Source organism: Phyllostomus discolor, chromosome 5 (assembly GCF_004126475.2).
Source record: "Phyllostomus discolor isolate MPI-MPIP mPhyDis1 chromosome 5, mPhyDis1.pri.v3, whole genome shotgun sequence".
In the NCBI taxonomy this organism is placed as follows: domain Eukaryota; kingdom Metazoa; phylum Chordata; class Mammalia; order Chiroptera; family Phyllostomidae; genus Phyllostomus; species Phyllostomus discolor.
Window position 1 is genome coordinate 106570515 of NC_040907.2, and position 22153 is coordinate 106592667.

General features: G+C 37.8%; 1 protein-coding gene across 1 annotated transcript in view; it reads right to left on the reverse strand.

The window, feature by feature from the left end:
* The window catches only part of ZFAND4 (zinc finger AN1-type containing 4), a 173565-nt gene that overhangs the window by 146877 nt on the left and 4535 nt on the right, over positions 1–22153 (reverse strand). The window contains 2 exon segments of the mRNA XM_036026692.1: positions 2117–2233; positions 2236–2419. Coding sequence (XP_035882585.1) covers positions 2117–2233; positions 2236–2299 — 181 coding nt within the window. The 5' untranslated portion in view covers positions 2300–2419.

Consider the following 22153-nt stretch of genomic DNA (forward strand, 5'->3'; position numbering starts at 1 on the left):
CGCGTGCAGATAAACCAGGTGAAAAACAAGCAGCAAGGTAGACCACTCAACCCAGGGCCCCAGCACCAGGAAATAAAGCCTAAAAGCACCAATTGAAAACACTTGTGGAGGCTGAGGCGCAGGGAGAGACTCCCAGCCTCACAGGACAGTTCGTTGGAGAGATCCACAGGGTCCTAGAACATACACAAGCCCACCCACCTGGGAACCAGCACCAGAAGGGCCCAATTTGCTTGTGGGAAGCAGCAGAGGGGACTGAAATCTGACAGAGAGTGGAGCAAGGGACATTGTTCTCTCTCAGACCCCATCCCCACATACAGCATCACAACCCAGTGACTGGGTGCCCTGCCCTGGTGAACACCTAAGGCTCCACCCCTCATACATAACAGGCACGACCAGACCAAAAAAAGAAAAGTATGGCTTAAACAGAAGAACAAATGAAACCCCCAGAGATAATACTTTTAAGCGACCAAGAGATAGCCAACCTATCAGATGCATAGTTCGAAACACTGGTGATCAGCATGCTCACAGAATTGGTTCATTTTAGTTGCAAATTAGATGAAAAAGTGAAGGCTACACTAAGTGAAATGAAAAATGCACAGGGAACCAATAGTGATGGAAAGAAAACTGGGTCTCACATCAATGGAGTGAACCAGAAGGAAGAAAAAAAACACACAGTCAGAAAAGAATGAAGAAACAAGAATTCAAAAAATGAGGAGAGGCTTAGGAGCCTCCAGGGCATCTTTAAACATTCCAACATCAAATTATAGGGGTACCAGAAGGAGAAGAGGAAGAGCAATGAGTGGAAAACTCATTTAAACAAATAATGAAGGAGAACTTCCCCAATCTGGCAAAGGAAATAGACTTCCAGAAGTCCAGGAAGCTCAGAGAGTCCCAAAGAAGTTGGACCCAAGGAGGAACACACTAAGGCACATCATAATTACATTACCCAAGACAAAAATGAAGGAGAGAATTCTAGAAGCAGCAAGAAATAAGGGGACAGTCACCGACAAAGGAATTCCCATCAGACTGTCAGCTGATTTCTTGAAAGAGACCTTACAGGCAAGAAGGGACAGAAAGAAGGATTCCAAGTCATGAAAGGCAAGGACCTACATCCAGATGGGTCTATTGAGCAAAGCTTTCATGTAGAATGAAAGGGCAGATAAAGTGCTTCTCAGATAAGGTCAAATTAAAGGAGTTCATTGTCACCAAGCCCTTATTATATGAAATGTTAAAGGGACTTATCTAAGAAAAAAGAAGATAGAAAATATGAACAGTAAAAAGACAGTTATTAAGACAGCAAACTCACAGTTATTAACAGCCACACCTAAAACAAAAGCAAACTAAGCAAACAAATAGAACAGGAACAGAACCACAGAATGGACATCACATGGAGGGTTAGCAACAGGGGAGTGCGAGGAGGAGAGAGGGGGAAAAGGTACAGAGAATAGTAGCATAGATGGTAGGGAGAAAATAGAGGGAGGGTAAGTATAGTCTGGGAAATATAGAAGCTAAAGAACTTGTGATACATGAACATGAACTAAAGGGGGAATGTGGGTGGGAGGGGGGTGTGCAGGGTTGAGGGGAGTGAAGGGGGGAAATGGGATAACTGTAATAGCAAAATCAATAAAATATATTAAAAACATAAAATAATAAATAATAAATAAAAGAAACTTCAAATATATGTAATGTAAGCCAAAAACTCTTCTCAGAAAATCTCCACATTAAAAAAAAAAAGTTTTCTCAAAGGAAACTCAATGACTATTTCCCATTAAAAGTAACTGTAAGGTGGTTATGGCAGAATTTACATGTTATCATAACCTGTTGGAAAACTATTTTGAAATATTATTTCACACCATTAATGTGATACCATGGATTTGCTTCAAAAATATTTGGTAGAATGGGAATGTGGCAGGGAGAATGAAGGAATGTAACAAGGTGATAGCTCATGAATTGATAACTATTGCAGCTGAGTAAGGGTTATATGGGGGTTCATTATCCTATACTTTTTAATCCCATGTATGTTTGACATTTTCTCTGCAAGAAAATTTAAACTTATTATACACTCTTGATGAACAAATTTAATCCTTATAGCCTAAAAATAAAGAAAAGTGAGTACCTTCCAATCTTTGAACTTTTGCTTTCACAGAAATAACAGCTTCCAAGGGTGAAACTCTCAGTTCAAAACATGTTCCAGTCAATGTTTCAATGAAGAGCTCCATGGTATCATAGAAAGAACTTTGTAGTAAAATGGTCCCACATTATCTTCATTGAAGAATGGAGGATCTTTTCTGTTATCCATTATTTTGACTTTCTAAATCCTCGGGAATGATGTAATAGGCAACTATATTAAAACAGTTCAAAGCCAAATCAGACTTGAACATTGGTAATATATATCATTGTTCATGTTTGAGTTTAGTACCTAAAAAACAAGAATAATTTTTTTTAGCAAACCTATCTGAAAGTCTCATTCCTCCACAAAAATTTTCTGAACAATTCTGGCCCATATCAATCTTCCAGATAACCCCAGAATTCATTTTAGTGCTTAATTTGTCTAATCCTAAACTTCTTGTGTTTGTCTCTGAAATCACTCCCCCTTGGCCCCATTAGACTGTGAGATCATTAAAAACAGGTATATTTGCCCTGCTGGCTGGCTCAGTTGGTTTAAGCATCATCCCATGCACCAAAGGGTTGCAGGTCTGATCCCTGGTCAGGACACATACCCAAGTGGTGGGTTTGATCCCTGGTTGGGGTGCATGCATGAGGACCCAGTCAGTGTTTCTCTGTCACATCAATGTCTCTCTTTCTCTCTCTCCCTTTCTCTCTCTCTAAAATCAATACAAATATATACTTGTGTAAGGATTAAGTTTTTTTTTAAAAAAAACAGGTATATTTGCAAAAGTTTGCTGTATCTTACTAGAGCTCAGTACAATTACATATATATAATACATGCTCAACAAATGTTCTATTAATAATACTTAAGCAATAACCCAACACATAGGTATATATTTGTAAGACTTTAAAGTTTATGAAAATCCTTTTCTAAAACATGTAAATTATGTTTTCTCATCCATACAAAGCATAACTTTATAGCCCTTATACATTTGAATCACAATGAAAAAAAGGAATAGCAATCATCTTAATAGTTTCCTTAAAAATAGGAATCACTGCCCTGGCTGGTGTAGTTCAATGGATTGAGCATGGGCCTGCAAACCAAAGGGTTGCCAGTTTGATTCCCACTTCAGGACACATACCTGGGTTGTGGGCCACGTCCCCAGTAGGGGGTGGTGTATGAGAGGCAACCAAACATTGATGTTTCTCCCCTTTCTTTCTTCTCTCTCTCTTCCCCTCTTTCTAAAAACAAATAAATAAAATACTTTTAAAAAATAGGAATTACTAAATAATGCATGAAAATTTGGGTTTCCAGAGGTTATCAGTATAGCATTGAGATAGTTAATATTGGTAATGGGCATGAGGCATAATCTCTACACACAAACAATGGCTATTAAGTACTAGAGGCAAACATAGCCAACAGAAGTACTAAATTACATTTGTATAATTATAGGATTAATCAAATAAATTACTATTAATCAGCAAAACTTAAACTAGAAGACAGATACTATACATATTCCTAGAGAGGTAGGTAAATCTTTTTAATAGCTTTACTAAGATATAATTTACATACCACAGAATTCACCCATTTAAAGTCTAAAACTTACTGGTTTTTACTATGTTCACAAAATTGTACACCATCACCACAATATTTTTTAGAACATTTTCATCAATTCAGAAAGGAACTTTGTACTCTTAGGCATCACTCCCAAGTTCTCCTTTTCCTCTTCAAATGAGGCAAACAGTAATCTACTTTCTGTCTATAATTTACAAATTCTGGACACTTCACATAAATAGAATCATATATGCGTAATCTTTGTGGCTGGCTTCTTGAACTAAGCACAATGTTTTCAAACTTCATTCATGTTCTAGGATGTATCAGTACTTCATTCTTTTTCATTGCTGAATAAATGTTGTTTATCTAAGTATCACTTAATAGGCATTTTGGGTTGTGTCCAATATTTGGGTATTATGAATAATGCTATGAAAATATACAACTAAAATTGGAAAGAAGGAAGTAAAACTGTCACTATTTGCAGATGACATGATAGTGTACACAGAAAACCCTATAGACTCCACCAGAAAACTACTCAATCCATAACTGAATTTGGCAAAACAGTGGGATGCAAATCAATCTTTAGAAATTGAAGCAATTTTTGTACACCAACAATGAAATATCAGAAACAGAAATCAAGAAAAAAAAATCCCATTGGCTATAGCAACTAGAAAAATAAAGTAACTAGGGATAAATATAACCAAGAAGGTAAAAGAACTTCACTCGGAAAACTACACAGCACTGAAGAAAGAAAGAAATTAAGGCAGAAACAAATAAATGGGAGCATACACCATGTTCATGGATTGGAAGAATTAACATCATCAAAATGTCCATACTACTCAAAGCAACTTATAGATTCAACACAATCCATATTAAAATACCAATGACCTATTTCACAGATATAGAAAAAACATTTCAGAAGTTTATATGGAGTCATAAACAACCCTGAATAGCAGCAGCAATTTTGAGAAAGACAAAGTAGGAGGGATCACAATACCTGATATGAAACTATATTACAAGGCCATGATAATCAAAACCATCTGGTACTCACATAATAACAGACAAATAGGTCAATGGAACAGAATAGAGAGCCCAGAAATAAACCCAATTCTCCATGGTCAGTTAATATTCACCAAAAAGAAAGAAGTGTAAAATGGAGTAACAATAGCCTCTTCAACAAATGGTGTTGGGAGATCCGGACAGCTAGCTATAAGCAAAAACATGACATTTGACCACCAACTTACACCACACACAAAAAATAAACTCAAAGTGGATAAAAGATTTAAACATAAGATGTGACACCATAAAAGTCCTAGAGGAGAACATAGGCAGGAAAATCTTAGACATTCCACACAGCAATATTTTCACCAATATGTCCCCTAGAGCAAGGGACATAAAGGAAAGAATAAACAAATAGAACTTCATCAAATAAAAGCTTTAGCTGAAAAGTTAAAGAAAACATAAGCAAAATGATAAGGGAATCAACAGTATGGTAAAATATATGGTAAATGACACCTCGGACAAGGTTTTGATCTCAAAAATATGTAAAGAACTCACACAACTGTACTCCAGGAAGATAAACAATCCAACTAAAAAAATAGACAAAGGACTTGAACAGACACTTCCCCAAGGAGGACACATAGGGCCCAGAAACATATGAAAAGATGTTCAGCATCACTAGCCATCAGAGAGATGCAAATTAAAACCTCAATGAGATACATACTTCGGTCAGAACGGCCATCAAAAACAAATCAACAAACAGCAAGTGCTGGTGAGGTGAAGAAAATGGAACCCTAGTGCACTGTTGGTGGGAATGTAGACTGGTGCAGCCACTGTGGAAAATGGAAAACAGTATGAAATTTCCTCAGAAAACTAAAAATGGAACAGTTTAACCCTAAAATCCTGAAACACCAATTCAAAAGAACCTATGTACCCCTATGTTCATAATGGCACTATTTACAACAGCCAAGTGCTGGAAACAGTCTAAGTGCCCATCAGTTAATGAGTAGATCAAAAAACTGTGGTACATTTGCACAATGGAATACTACGCAGCATAAAGAATAAGGAGCTCCTACCCTTTGTGACAGCATAAATAGATCTGGAAAGCATTATGCTAAATTAAATAAGCCAGGCAGTGAAAGTCAAATACCATATGATCTCATCTGTAAGTGGAACCTAATCAACAATAAAAACAAGCAAGCAAAATATAACCAGAGACATTGAAATCAAGAACAAACTGGAGACATCCGGCCAAGATGGAGGCATAGGTAGACACACTGTGCCTCCTTGCACAACCAAAAGAAGGACAACAAATTTAAAAATAAAAAACAACTAGAACTGCCAGAAAATTGAACTGTATGGAAATGTGACAACCAAGGAGTTAAAGAAGAAACATTGTCCAGACTGGTAGGAGGGGTGGAGATCAGCTGCTAGGGCAGAGAGGACTTGTGGCTAGGTGGTGCCTAAAAGACCTGGGCAGGAGAGGCAGCAGCTGGCAGAACCAGTGGTCCCATACTTGCATGAAGATAAACTGGGACAATTTGCATGCAGATAAACTGGAGAGCAAGACAGACCACACAACCCAGGATTCCAGCCCAGAGAAATAAAGCATCAAAACCTCTGACCGCCCATAAGCAGTGCTCATATGGCTATCAGCTGATTTCTCAAAAGAAGCCTTATAGGCAAGAAGGGGCTAGAAAGAAGTATTCAAAGTCATGAAAGGCAAGAACCTACATACAAGATTACTCTCTCCAGCACAGCTATCATTTAGAATGGAAGGGCAGATAAAGTGCTTCCCAGAAAAGGTCAAGTGAAAGGAATTCATCACCACCAAGCCATTATTACATGAAATGTTAATGGGACTTATCTAAGAAAAAGAAGATCAAAAACTATGAGCAGTAAAATGACAACAAACTCACAACTATCAACGACTGAACTTATAAAAACAAAACCAAAAAAACTAAGCAAACAACTAGAATAGGAACAGATCACATAAATGGAGATCGCATGGAGGGTTATCAGTGGGGAGGGACAGAGGAGAGAATGGGGGAAAAGTACAGGGAATAAGAAGCATAAACGGTAGGTAGAAAATAGACAGAGGGAGGTTAAGAACAGTATAGGAAATGTAGAAGCCAAAGAACTTATATGTATGACTCATGGACTTGAATGTGGATGGGAGGGTGGGTGCAGGGAGGAGGGGAATAAAGGGGTGAAAAATGGGACAACTGTAATAACATAATCATTAAAATATATTTAAAAAATAGAACTGACAGTAACGATAGGGGAGGGGAGAGGGATAATGAAGGATAATCAGGGAAACGTTGTCAAGGAACATATATATAAAGAAAGATGGACTAAGCCAAAGGGGGTAGAATCAAGGGTGGGAAGTGGAGATGGGTGGGATGGTGGGGGGGGGGGGGGGAAAATGAAGACAACTATTTGAACAACATAAAAATAAAAAATAATAAAATTTTTAAAAGTTTTGTGTGGAATATATTTTCCTTTCTCTTCCATATTTATCTAGGAAAGGAATTACTGGGTTATGTAATAATCCTCCCTCTTATAAAGTTTTTTCCTGATTAATAGCAATTTATTATTTAATTATTCCTATTCTAATTATACAACTGTAATTTAGTACTTCTGTTGGTCATGTTTGCCTCTTGTATTTGTTAGTTATTGTATGCTTGTATGCAGAGATTATACTTAATGTCCATTATCAATATTAACTATCTCAATGCTATACTGATAGCTTTTGGAACTACCAAACTGTTTTCAAAAGTAGTCTGAACCATTTCACATTCTCACCAAAAATAATGAGGGTGCTGATTTCCTCACATCCTTGCCAGTACTTTTTATTGTCTTTTGGATTAAAGCTATACTAGTGGCTGTAAAGTAGTATCTCATTGGGGCTGTGACTTGCCTTTCTCTAATGACAAATGATGTTGAACATCTTTTTATGTGCTTATTGGCCATTTGTATACCATTTTACAGAAATATCTATTCAGAGAGTCTATGCAGATCCTTTGTCCATTTTTATTTAGTTGCCTGTTATTGAGTTTTAAGGATTTTTTTTATGTTTTCTAGATAGCCTCTTGACAGATACATGATTTGCAGATATTTTAAAAGTTATCCTTTAACTTTCTTGTTGGTATCCTTTGAAGCACCAAAATTTTTAGTTTTAATAAAGTCCAAATTGGCTATTTTTCTTTTGTTTCTTGTACTTTTGATGTCATGTTTTAAAAGGCTTTGACTAATCCAAGGTAATAAAGTTTTACTTAACAGCTAACCTTTAAACAATACAGGTTTGAACTGCACAGGTCTACTTATACTCAGATATTTTTCAATAAATATGTTCAAAATATTTTGAAGATTTGTGACAATTTGACAAAATTTGTGGATGAACAACCATGTGGCTTGAAATATTGAAAAATTAAGAAAAAGTTTGGTATATTGTGAATACAAAAAATGTGTAGATACTAGTTTATTTTATCATTTACTACCACAATATATACAAAGCATTATAGAAAGTTAAAATTTACCAAAACCTATAAACACCCAAACACAGACCGTACATGACACCATTCAATTGAGAGAAGTGTAACAAATGTAAATATGTAATGTTAAATCATAATGGCATAACATTAAATGTATACATACTGTACTACAATAATTTTTCTTACATTTTCTTTTTCATTATTTTTTACTGGTTACTGTAATAATTTTGTAGTTACCTCCTATTGTTATTAGTGGTGAGCTTGAGTGTTGTAAGAATCCACTTAAAACACCATGTGATGCTAATCATCTCCATGTAAGCAGTTCGTCTCTTCAGTGAATTATGTATTGCAGTTTAAAAGTGATCTCTCAAGGTTCTCACAGAGTTTCCATCATGGTTAGTGCAATACCATAAGCCTTGATAACACCGTAAGAACCATACAAGTGCTAGTGGTGATGCTGAAAGTGCTCCGAAGAAGTAGAAAAAAATCACATTACAAGAAAAACCTGAATTGCTTGAAACATACTGTAGATTGAGGTCTGCAGCTGCAGTCACTATTGCCTACCATTTCAAGATATATGAATCCAGCATAAAGACTATTGTAAAAAGAAAGAACTGTGTGTACCAACTGCTGTAGCCACACCAGCAGGCACAAAACATTGCACTTTTTGCCAAATACCTCTTTATCTTATATTGAAAATAAACTGTAAAGTGGGTGCAAGATAGCTGTAAGAAAGGCATACTTGTAGACTCCAAAATGATTTGAGAAGAAGTGAAGTTATTATATAACAAAGCAAAAGGAAGATGAAAGACCTAAAGGTGGAGAATTTAATGACAGGAAAAATGGTTTGACAGTTTTAGAAAGAGGTTTGATGTAAAAAATGTGAAGATAACAGAAGGAGCTTCTGCTGACCAAGAAGCAGCAGATGAGTTTCCAGATGTTATTATGAAAATCATGGAGCCCTGGCTGGGTGGCTCGGTTGGTTGGAGCATCACCCCATACATCAAAAGGTTGGTTCAATTTCCAGTCATGGCACATACCTAGGTTGCTGCTTGATACCCGTTTAGGGTGCACATGGAAGGTAACCGATCAATGTTTCTCTCTCACATTGATGTTTCTTTCTCTCTCCCTCTCAAAAAAAAGAAAAGATAAAGAAAATCATTGAGGAGAAAAGGTACCTACCTCACAGGTTTTTAATGCACACAAAAGTGCCCTATTCAGGAAGAGGGGGGGCATGCAATAAAAGATACTTATTAGTAAGGAAGAAAACCAAATCCCAAACAATAGGACTTAAGACAGGAAGAGACAAGCTAACTCTACTATTTTGTGCAAATGTCATGATCAGGACTGCCCTTACCTATAAAGCTGCTAAATCCCAAGCCTTGAAGAGAAAATATAATGATGAGCAAAATAAACTGATGAACAAAATAAAACCAGAGGCATGAATACATGGAACAGACTGACAAATCTCAGTGGGGAGAGGGGTGAGGGAGGACTGGAATAGATTAGCCAAAGAGCATATAGGCATATATGTAGCCCCTGTGGACACAGACAACAATGTGGTGAAGGTCTGGGGAGGGCAGGGACTGGGTGGAGGGGTGGGGCAAAGGGGACATCTATAATAGTGCCAATGATGATAAATAAATTAAGGCTCAAACAAGCCTGGATAAGAACTTTTTTTCTGGATTGGTTCCATCGATGCTTTCCCTGAAGGGAGTGCCTTGCTAGTAAGAGACTGCCTTTTAAAGTTCTTTTGATATTGGACAATGACTCTGGCCACCCAGAATCCCATGAGTTCAACATCAAAAGCATCAAAGTAATCTACTTGACCCCAAACACAATGCTTCTAATTCAGCTTCTCAATCAGAGGGTCACAAGGACCTTTAAGGCTCATTACGCATAGTACTCCATGGAAAGGATTATGACACTATGGAAGAGAACCCTGATACAACACCATTAAAGTCTAGAAGGATGACACCATAGAAGATGCCATTATTATAAGTCATCAATCCCAAATATAAATCCCTGCTGGAGAAAAATGTCCAGATGTTGTACATGACTTCACAGTATTTATTGCAGAGACAATCAATGAAACCGTGAAAGAAATTGTGGACATGGAAAAAAAAGCAGGGTGGTAGAAGGTTTCAAGATATAAATGTTAGAGATGTTCAAGAGCTAGTAGGCACCACACAGAGGAATTAACAGAAATATCTTGATAGAGATGAGTACATCTGAACCAGTGCCAGATGATGGAAGAACACGTAGGAAAAGCAGTGCCAGAGAACAAACTGCTGTTAGGCAATTTAGCAGAAGGGTTCTGTTTATTCAAGACTGCTTTTGACTTCTTTTATGACATACACCTTTTTATGAGGACACTTTTATGATACAGGCACCAATATTAAAAAGAAAAAAAACAGTGGAAGGATTAGAAGTGTACAGAAACATTTTTAGAAAAATGGAAAAGCATAAAGTAATACAAAAATTACAATGTGTTTTTGTAAAGTTACACTAAGTGTGCCTGGCTCTCCTGCCTTCCCTTCCACCTCCTCCACCTCTTCTGCCTCTGCTGCCCTTGAGACAGCAAGACCAATGCCTTCTCTTCCTCCTCCGTCTTAGCCCATTCAATGTGAAGAATAGGAATAGAAGTGATCCACTTCCACTTAATGAATAGTAAATAACTGCCATGCTGTACAGTTAATAAGCTTATCTGCTGTGTACACAGGTTTGTATGAAAATAATGACTGTATGGCAACTGTATAAGATATTTTTGTGTCATCATAATCACTAAGTATTCATCATGTAAAACACTTTATACAAGACTTGTATGGAAGTGTATGGCTTATCCTTACATTTGTTTAAGTGAGTGATATTTAATATAAAATTAATGTGCTAGCTTTCTGTTTTATAACTTTGCTTTTGAAGGATGTCATTACTCTACAGTATGTGCCTCTTTCCCTCTCTCTCTCTCCCTTCATTAGGGTATAGGCCAGGCTATTGTGAAGCATTGTATTGACTACACTAGGCTACCATAAAGCATCTATTACTACATCTTTGTTATCAATACATAAATCTTGATGTCTGTAAACAAATATGAATTTTTCACATCTATTCATTTTTTATGTCTAGTGTTAGTAATATGTATAACATCTATAGTGTTTTGTATTGTTAAGACAGTATTGATGTAAGCACTAACAGATGCTTTATCTTAAAAACAGATGACAAAACTTACAGTATTGACAAATACACTTCAGTACTTTAAATGTATTTTCTCTTCCTTGTGATTTTCTTATAATATTTTCATTTATCTAGTTTACTTTATTGTACAAATACAGTATATAATACATATAATATGCAAAATAGGTATTAATCAATGTTACCCGTATGGGTTCAGTCAACAGTTTTTTGGTAGTCAAAAGTTACATGCAAATTTTCAACTTTGTAGGAAGGGAGGGGAGGTTGGCACACTTAATCCCCACATGTTGAAGAAATCAAGTGTACTTACATATATTTCTCTAAGCATTGTATATTTTAGCCCTTATATTTAGTTCATTTTGAATTTATTTTGTGGATGGTGTGAAACAGGGGTTCAGCTTTATGCTTTTCCAAGTAAATAACCAGTTGTCCCAGCAACTTTTGTTGGAAAGACTATCTCTATTGAATTGTCTTGGCTCCCTGTTAAACTAATTGACCAGAAATATTAAGTTTACTTCTGGCCCCTCCACTCTATTACATTCATCTATATGTCTTACTTATGCCCATACCACTATTTTTTTTTTTTTAGCTTTGTAGTAAGTTGCTCTCCCAAGTGGTAGCAAAAATACCACTTGTGATTTAACAAGAATTGTGTTGAATCTTCAGGTTACTTTGTAGATTACCATCTTGACAATATTTTGTCTTCTATTCTTGTCCATGAACATGTAAGCTCCTTCACATGTTCAGTTTATTTGTAACTTCTTCAAAGGCTTTCAGCAATGTTTTGTTTTCAGAGTACAAGTTTTCAATTGAAAAAAGTATTCTTAAGAATTTTGTCCTTTTTGAGGCTATTTAAATAAAATTGTTTTAGTTTCACATTCAATTTGTTCCTTGCTAATGTTTAAAAATAAAATTGATTTTAATATGTTGAATGTGTACACTGCAACCTGTGCTGAAAACATTTATTAGTGGATTCCTTGTGGTTGTCTACAAACAAAAGCATATATCTACAAATAGAGATTTTTACTTCTCCCTTTTCAATCTAGAGGCACTTGATTTCTTTTCTTACCTAATTGCCCTACCAAGAATCTCCAATACAAAGCTGAAAATAAATGGTAAGAGCAGATATTCTGTCTTACTTCTCATTGTAGAGAAAACACATTTAGACTGACAGTGACCAGAGGGGAGAGATGTGGGAATTTCAGGGAGAATGGGAAGGGTTACAGGAACAAATTAAAGGACACGTGGACAAAAACTAGGGGGAGGGTGGTAATGGGAGGGAAGGTGGGGAGGGTTGGGATGGTGGGCTGGATTGGGAGTAAAAGGGAGAAAACTGTACTTGAACAATGATTAAAATAAATTTTTTAAAAGTAACAATTAAAAAAAAGAAGAAAACACATTTAGTCCTTCATCATAAGGTATGATTTCAGCTATGGAGTTTTCACAAATTACATTTATCAGGTGTTCAGGTGTTTGTTTTTTCATAACGATGAAGTGTGTGGGATTTTTGACAAACGCCTTTTCTTCTGGAGTCTATTGAGATGGTCATGTGGATTTTGTCTCTTCTTATCTTAATAAGGTGTAACATATTGATGCTGAACAAACCTTGCATTCCTAGGATAAATTCCATTATATATGTGTATAATCTTTTACATACAGGGGTGGACAAAAGTGAATAATACTAAGTAACACATAAATAATACAATAACTCTGTTTCACATACACACTCTAAACCTACTTTTGCCCACACCTGTATATGCTAGATTTAGGTTGTTAGTCTTTTTGAGAATGTTTTGTGCCTATAAGAAATGTTGATACTAGTTCATTTTTCATTTTTAATATTTTATTTTTCAATTACAGTTGACATACAATATTATATTAGTTTCATGTATACAACCCATTGATATAACTTACAAGTAATCACCCTGATAATTTAGTACCTACTTTATACCATACATAGTTAGTACAATATTATTTAGTCCCTATGTTATAGTTTAAATCCCCATGACTATTCTGTAAATACCAATTTGTACTCCTTATTCCCTTCACCTTTTTCACCCATTCTCCCAAATGCCATCCCATCTGGCAGCTGTGAAAAGGTTCTCTGTACCTAAGAGTCTGTTTCTGGTCTGTTTGTTCATTTATTTTGTTTTTTAGACACTCTATATAAGTGAAATCATATGATATTGGCCTTTCTCTGATGCTTCACTCAAAAAATACCTTTGAGGTTCATCCACATTGTTGCAGATGGCAAGATTTCATTCTTTTTTTATGGATGAGTCATATTCCACTGTACGTGTGCACCACTTCATCTTTATCCAGTCATCTATTGATGAACACATAGATTATTGCTGTATCTTGGCTATTGTAAATAATGCACAATGAACATATGGTTGTATATATCTTTTCAATTTAGTGTTTTCCTTTCTTTGGATAAAACCCAGAAGGGAATTGCTGAAATAAATATCCAGAAGTGGAATTGCTGGGTTCTTCCTTGTCTTCTGTTATATAGCCTTTGTTTTACAGTCTGTGTTGTCTAAGTATTGTTACCTCAGCTTTTAAGTTTCCATTTTTCATGAAATACCTTTTTCCATCACTTTACTTTCAAACTGCATGTTTTTCCATCTGAAGTGAGTCTCTTGTAAACAGTATATGTAAGAGTCTTATTTTCTTATCCATTCAGCAACAGTATGTCTTTTGATTGGAGCATTTAATCCATTGGCAGTTAAAGAAATTGTTGATAGTTATGTATTTATTGCCATTTCATTATTTGTATTTTTTATATTTTCCCCTTGTTATTCTTAAAGGAAACCCCTTTAACACTTCTTATAATACTGGTTTGATGGTGATGAACTCCTCAAGCTCTTCCTTGTCTGGGAAGCTCTTTATTTGTCCGTTGATTCTAAATGATAGCTTTTTGAGGCAGAGTAATCTTGGTCGTAAGTCCTTGCTTTTCACCTGTTTGATTGTTTGTTTCAACACTTTCTGGCCTACAAAGTTTTGGTGAGAAATCAGCTGACAATCATGGGGAGCACCCTTGTAGGTAACTGCTTTTCTCTTGCTGCTTTTAACACTCTCTCTTCATATTTAAACTTTGGACATTTTAAATATAAAGTGTCTTGCTATGGGTGTTTTTCAGTTCATCTTGTTTGGGATTGTCCATGCTTCCTGAAATTCTATGTCTATTTCCTTCACCAGGTTAGGGAACTTTGTCATTATTTTTTCAAATGGGATTTCAATCCTTGCTCTCTCTCTCTTCTTCTAGCACTCACATAATGGGAATGTTGGTACACTTAATGATGTCCCAGAAGGTCCTTATAGTAGCCCTATATTTTAAGGTTTTTTGCTTTTGTGATTGGGTGTTTTCTTCTTCCTTATCTTCCAAATGCTGATTTGATCTTCTGTTTCATCTATTCTACTGTTGATTCCCTGTAATGTATTCTTCATTTCAGCTATTGTATTCATCTCTGACTGGTTATTTTGTTTCTATCTCCATTGTTGTGTTTCCTATTCCTTTGTTGATATTCACACTAAGTTAAACTCTTTTCCTAAGTTCATCGAGCATCCTTACAATCAATGTTTTGAACTCTGCATCTACTAGATTGCTGTATCCATTTTGTTTAGTTGTTCTTCTGTAGTTTTGTTCTATTCTTTCATTTGGGATATGTTTGTTGTCTCCTCATGTTGGTTACCTCCCTGGAATTATTTCTATGTATCAGGTAAGGCTGCTACATCTCCCAGTCTAGTAGAGTGGCCTTATGTAGTAGGTGTTCTGAGAGGCTCATTGCCTGGGCTCCCTGGTCACTTGACCTGAGTGGTTCAGGTACACATCCCACCCCCTGCAATGTGGGCTGTGTGCACCTACCTGTTGTAGTTGAGCCTTGACTACTATTGGCATATCAATGGGAGTGATTTACCCCCCAGGCCAATCAGCTTCGAGGACTGGGTGAGATCACTGTGTAGAATCTGCTGTGCAGAGGCTGACCCCACCAAGCAGGACTTGCTTTAGTGGGCCTCTGGTACTCAATTCAGTACCCCCTTTGAGTGTATCACTTGTGGATGTGGCTGGGTGGTGCTTCAGCATAGTCGAAAGCTGTACATTGGGGCCTCCCAGGAGGTGTAAGTTTAGACACTAGCTGTGACCTACCCAGGGCCACTCAGCATGAGCTACAAAGCAATCTGCGGGAGGCTGCTACTTGGTGTTGTGCTTGGTGTCTGGGATTAGGCCAATCTGTAAACCAAAGCCAGCTGCCATTAGTGTCAGGCCTCAGATCACTTTGCAAAAGGTAGAAGGCATTCCAAGACAGGCCATTTGTATGGAAAAATCACTGGAAATGGCTTGGGTGGGCCCAATAGGTATGGTGGGGTCTCAGAGAATGACCAAGGTGGGGCAAACTGTTAGCCAGAATGATGAAGACTCAAATAGGGCACCCACCTACCAGCTTTGTGGAGGGAGGGCTCAGCAAAGAAACAATTGCCTCTTCTAGCACTTCTCTATGGGAGAAAGCTACCTCTTCAGCTCTTGCCCCGATGTCAGAAAAATTCCTCTCCATATGTCCCTGGAGCCTTTTAAGCTGCTGCCCCAGCTCTGAAGCCCAGGGCAAGTGAGTCCAATAAATCTGTGCATGGGCCCTTTAAGAGGAACACATGGAATTTCAGCAGCCCTCCATCTCACTCAGCCACAATCCTTGTTTTCACAACGAGAACTTACTGGGACTTCTTTTCTTGATACTGGAACCCTGTACTGGGGGGTGGGGATGGTGTGGGGAGGAAGCCCACTATTGAGAGGGAGCCCTCACTCATCAGGAGGAACCTCTGCATCCAACATATCCCTCCCTCTCAATTTTTAACCACTATATGTGGGTGTGGGACCAGCCAGTTCTATCTTCACCCCTCCTACTAGTCAAGACCTGGTTACTTCTTTATATTCTTAGTTGTAGGACTTATATTCAACTAGATTTCAAGTGGTTCTGAATGATGGTTGTTTTGTAGTTTAGCTGTAATTCTGATGTTGCAAGTACTGCATTTACCTCCTCAGCTCTCTTGATCAGAAGCTTGATCTAGTTTCCTTTGTTTGTTTTTTTGTTTTTGATATTTACATAATATTCACCTCATAGAATAAGTTGACAAGTATTCCCTATAGGTGGGTAAACTTTTCGACCTGTTTGCTCATGTTATCTAAATGCATCAATGATCTGAAAATGAAATCTTCTTCCAATATTTATTGAGGTATCAATTATATACCAACCACTAAAGATACAATGCTTTTCTTTGAATGAACTTTTTTATTAATTCACATCCCTGTACCCTCCTCCCCTTTGGCAACCATGAGCTTTTTATCTATATCCATTGTAATATCTATATACCACATCTTCTTTATCCATTCATTTATTGATGGACATCTAGGTTGCTTCCATATCTTGGCTATTACTAGTAATGCTATAATGACATAAGGGTGTATATTTATCTTTTTGAATTAGTATTTTTGTATTCTTGGATAAATACCCAGAAGTGGAGTTGTTGGATTGTTCAGTAGCTCTGTATTTTTTGAGAAATCTCCATACTGTTTCACATAGTGGCTGCACTAATATACATCCCCCATGAGGAGTGTTAGGATTCTCTTTTCTCCACATCCTAATCAGCACCTATCATTTGTTGATTTATTGATGACAGTCATTCAGACAGGTATGAGGTGATATCTCATTGTGGTTCTGATGTCCAGTTCCCTGATTAGTGATGTTGAGCATCTTTTCACATCTCTGTTGGCCATCTGCATGTCCTCTTTGGAGAAATGTCTATTCAGGTCCTCTGCCCATTTATAATTGGATTCTTTGAGGGGTGTGTTGGTGTTAAGTCACATGAGTTCCTTATATATTCTGGATATTACCCTTTACCATATGTATCAGTTTCAAATATCTGCTCCCACTCAGTGGGTTGTCTTTTCATTTTGCTGGTTTCCATTGCTGTGAAAAAACATTTTGTTTGATATAGTCCAGACATGGGTAAATTTTTTAATGTATTTCAGAGGGAGTAAAGCCTCAGAATGGAAAAAGGATATCAGTAAGTAAGTGTAGGTGAACAGAAAATGAACAATAGGAAAATGCAAGAGTAAAGAAGAAAAATCAGTGATAAATTCTTTACTTTTTTCCCCCTGAAGGATATATCACCAAAGTCACTGCAAGTTTCAGAGCAGTATGTTTAAAAGAGTAGTTATTTTTTAAGACTATGGTTTTATTAGAGCCTTTTCTGGTTACTCACCTTTGCACCCCTACATTTCCATCATATACTGCACTGATCATGGTCAACTTCATTCTTTACATGGCTTTCTTACTCTACTAAACTGTAAGCTACTGAAGGGACAGACCACATCTGATTTACTGTCCCATCACCTAGCACAGTGTTTTGTACAAATCGGTACTCATTAAAGGTTTGTTCAATGAAAGAGTAAATGTTCAGTCTCTCAACTGATCCTCAGAACAAAACTGTGATATAGAAAATGTATTATCCCTGATTTAGGGATGAAGAAGTGTTTGGTTATGCTCCAAATATTTGTTGGCTTCCCATGGGAATGTTATGATTCATTCCAAACTAAGTACACTGAAGTTTATCCAACTCATAACATACAGACACATACAGTGATTTCTGCTATAGTATAAGTTTTTATAGCACTAACTGGATGCAAAATTAATTAATTAATTAATTAAGAAACCTGAATTACACTGTGCAAACTGCAAATAGTCCTGAAAAGATGGCATCACAGGAAGAAAAGTTGTTGCCCTGACTGGTGTGGCACAGTGGACTGGACATTGTCCTATAAACCAAAAGGTCACTGGTTCGATTCCCAGTCAGGGTACATGGCTGGGTTGTGGGCCAGGTCCCCAAATGGGAACCTGCAAGAGGCAACCGATAGATGTTTCTCTTGCACATTGATGTTTTTCTCCCTGCCTTCATCTCTCTAAAACTCAATAAAATCTTTTTTTAAAAAGTTGTTGCTGGCAACACAGTTATTTTAAGTGCTGTTATATATTTATCAAAATAATGAGTAATAAATATAAGAATACAAAGTACTGTGCTAATAATATTGCTAGTGGCAATAGTAAAAGGCTATTGCTCTTAAATAAAAACCATATAAATGGCTGTACTGCTAAGGTTTTGTTTCTTATATTTTTAATACATTGAAATGCCCCTAGAAAAAATGACTTTGTATGCAGCTAACCCCTGACCCCTTTGCCCTCCTCACTGACACAACTGCTTTTATAATATAATTTTTTATAAAATGGATTCTTAAGAACATACTTATCATGCCACATTAAATAAGAATGTACTACAGAATTAGCAGTATCTATTCCCCCAACACCAATACAAGTACTTCTGTCTACATAGTAGCAGCTCTAACAACAGAAGTCAGGGATCAGGAATGCTGAAATGTATGTTACAGAAATAAAGGCACTGGTGACCTGTACCTAACCAAGGAATTTAGAGACAGAAGATACAGGAGCACACAATGCTCTTCCACAGCAATACCCTAAATATAATAATAAACAAGCTAGGGATAAGAGAAGGTAACAGAAAGACAGATTTGGAAGTCCTCCATCTATAATGAGAATCAATACAGTAACTACAGGCTAAAAGAAAAACAGCAACCTAGTACAGCACTAATTGCATTGGAATGCCCACTGTATATCTGGGCCCTAATCAAAGGAGTAAAACCAATATCCAAAAAGAAGCAAAGCGGGTAACCAAATTCAAAACTGAAATGCAAGCCTCAAGAAAACACTTATATTTCTCCTCAGCAGTAGAAATCACTGTAACAAAGGACAAAATTAGACCATTAAATCTTGTTAAACTGACAGAAGGACTAGATGATATTAGAGGAGCACACAGAAGCTCAGCGGGCCACAGACCTAGCCAGTATTAAAAGCAGGGTCAATAGACAGTTTCTGTGCTGTGTGGTCATTCATGCTTGACTGAGAACATTATAGAAGCTATAATGTTGGAAAACAAAGGCAATAAAGACTCAAAGGATGGGAAATAATGCAAAAACAAGAATCTTTAAAGAAAAGTAAAAATCAAATAAAATTAAAAAATAAATAAAAAATAGGAAAAGGGAGATAGAAAAGAAAGTATTTCCAGAACTTTTACCAATAATTTGAAAACATTCTTAGCTATTAAGAGTAATGGCATCAAAATACATTTCTAAATCAATTTCCAAAACATTTATCTAATTTCTTCTGGAAAAGTTCTTAAAAATACTACCACAAAACATAAACGGTGTGTTAAAGACCAGTAAGGCAGTAATAGCACTGAATAAGTAATTTCAGTGACTCAGAATCGGCTTTATCCTAAGTTCTAAAGAATATTAACCATATAAAGTTACCTTTTAAACTTTTCCCTGATGTAAAAGGATCCATAATGGCATGCAGCCATTAAAAATAGTGATTATTAATGAACTATTTTTACTAATGTGTGAAAAAAACCTATAGTTTTAAGTACAATCTACAGAAATTCTATTACCACATCATGCATGTGTACCCTAAACTGTAGCCTGGAATTATTTAATTTTATGGTGGAACTGGAAAATCCTTTGGAGCCCACATCTACTGGAGCCATCAGTGTACCAACACCTGCAGACACCTGTCACCTGTGCAGCCCATCCTCCTTCAGGAGTACCTCTGGTTCTGCAGACTCAGGGGACTGATCTGGAGGACAGCGATCAGGCTCCTCAACGGAACTGGCGACTGGGAGAGCAGCCCCCCTCTGGCAGGCGGCTGCGTTGCGCTCAGAGGGCAAGGAAACTGGAGACTGTGACTTCGACGCTGTGACCTCAGCGAAGACAGTCCCACTGCGTGGGGCAGCAGAGGCCAAGGGGGTGCGGCCGCCTGCCCTGTACCCGGAGGGAGGTGCTTCTCTGTGGCCTACTGAGACAGCTCAGCGGTCCTGGGTCCCAGGTGCCCTTCCCATTCGGCCCGCTTGCTGTCACTGACAGTCTGGTCCACTCGCCCACCCACCCACCTCCAGGCCTACAAGAGAGACACCAGGCCTCGCAGACAAGCAATGCTCCACCCGCCACACTCCGCCCCTTTGTGACTCAGCACACCAATCACTCGCTGCCCCTCACGCCACCCTCCAATCAAGCCTGGCCCTGTCACTGGCGGTTGCTGGGCAGCCGGCTCCCTTTGCATTCGGTAGTGGTTGTCGGTTAGGAGTGGCCCGGATGTTGACCCTTATCTCTAAACTCGGACATCTGACTGGAACTCAGGCGGAAAGCCTGGAGACAGAAGGAAAAGGCAGAGGCCCTTCCAGGGCCAGTAGGCTTCTAGTGTGCTGAGGCTGGCCTGCCTTTAATATTCTCTCCCCTCAAAATCCTGCAGAGTTGGTACCAAAAACCCTACCTGACAAAGGAACAAATAAAAGCTAAGAAAGGAAAACGAACTTGCCTAGATCTCAAAATCCAAACTTGTTCCACTATTCTACTCTGTTTTCAGATTTTAACTTTCTGTAAATGAGGACATTACCTATCTGGGTTACAGAGACTGAATAAAATAATGTGAAAAGTGCCCACCACAGAGCTAGCTAATAAATATAAGTTCCCTCCACCTTTCTAACTCTACAGTATTCCCTGGAATTCACCCTAATGATAGGTTAGAAGTTTGATTATTCTGAAAGAAAACCATGTTTAACAAATACTGAGTCAGACTCCGAAGTGGGCTTGGACGAAGGAGCAGGACTAGGGACATAAGGTGGAGGTGCACATAAGGAAAAGGGAAAGGAGCAGGTAACTAGCAAGCACCCTCTCCTGCCATAGGGTAAGCAGAGTAGGGACAGCAGTTGATCTGTGGGAGCTGGGCAGAATCCGATTAGGAAATGAGCAATTTCCTAGTTCAATCTTCAAAGTGCCCAAGAACGAATTTAATGGCTTCAGGATTGAAGCCAATTTTGCCTACAAGATTGTGCGATTGTTATAGACTGACTATGAAGCACCAAGATGGCACAGTAAACTCAGACTGTGGGCGACAGCCATCTATGTAGCTAGTAGCTACCACAATGGACAACACAGATACAGAACATTCCCTTAACTGCCAAGTTCTATGTTAAACAATGCTGCTGTAGAGGTTGACATTTCCTCCATCAGCACTTCTCCCTACAATTACCTGGGTTCATTATGCCTCTTTCACAAAATAACGTAAATCTCCAAGGAATAGAAATGGATGCCTGAGAGCAAAACTTAGCAAACTTTCTCTGTGAAGGGCCAGATAGAAAATATCTTGGGCTTTGTTGGCCATCCAGCCTTTGTTCCAATTTCTCAACTCGGGCATTACAGGTAGGGTAAAAACAGCCATAGATAATATGTAAATAAATGTGTATGGTTGTGTTCCAATAAACCTTTACTTTCTGCCCTCACCGAGTAGCTCAGTTGGTTAGAGCATTGTCTCGATATGCCAAGGTTGTGGGTTCAATCCAGTCAGGGCACATGCAAGAATCCACCAATGAACGTATAAATACCATATTTTGCCCTGGCTGGTGTGACTCAGTGGTTGAGTGCTGGCCTGTGGATAAAAGATTTGCTGGTTCAATTCCCAGTCTAGAGCACATGCTTGGGTTTTGGGCCAGATCCCCAGTAGTGGGCATGCAAGAGGCAACCACACATTGATTGATATTTCCTTCTCTTTCTCCCTCCCTTCCCCTCTCTAAAAATAAATAAATAAATAAAACCTTTTAAAATATATACCATATTTTGCCCTGTAAAATGCTCTCCTGTGTATAATGCACACCCATGTGTTTGGTCCAAAAATGCAGGAAAAAA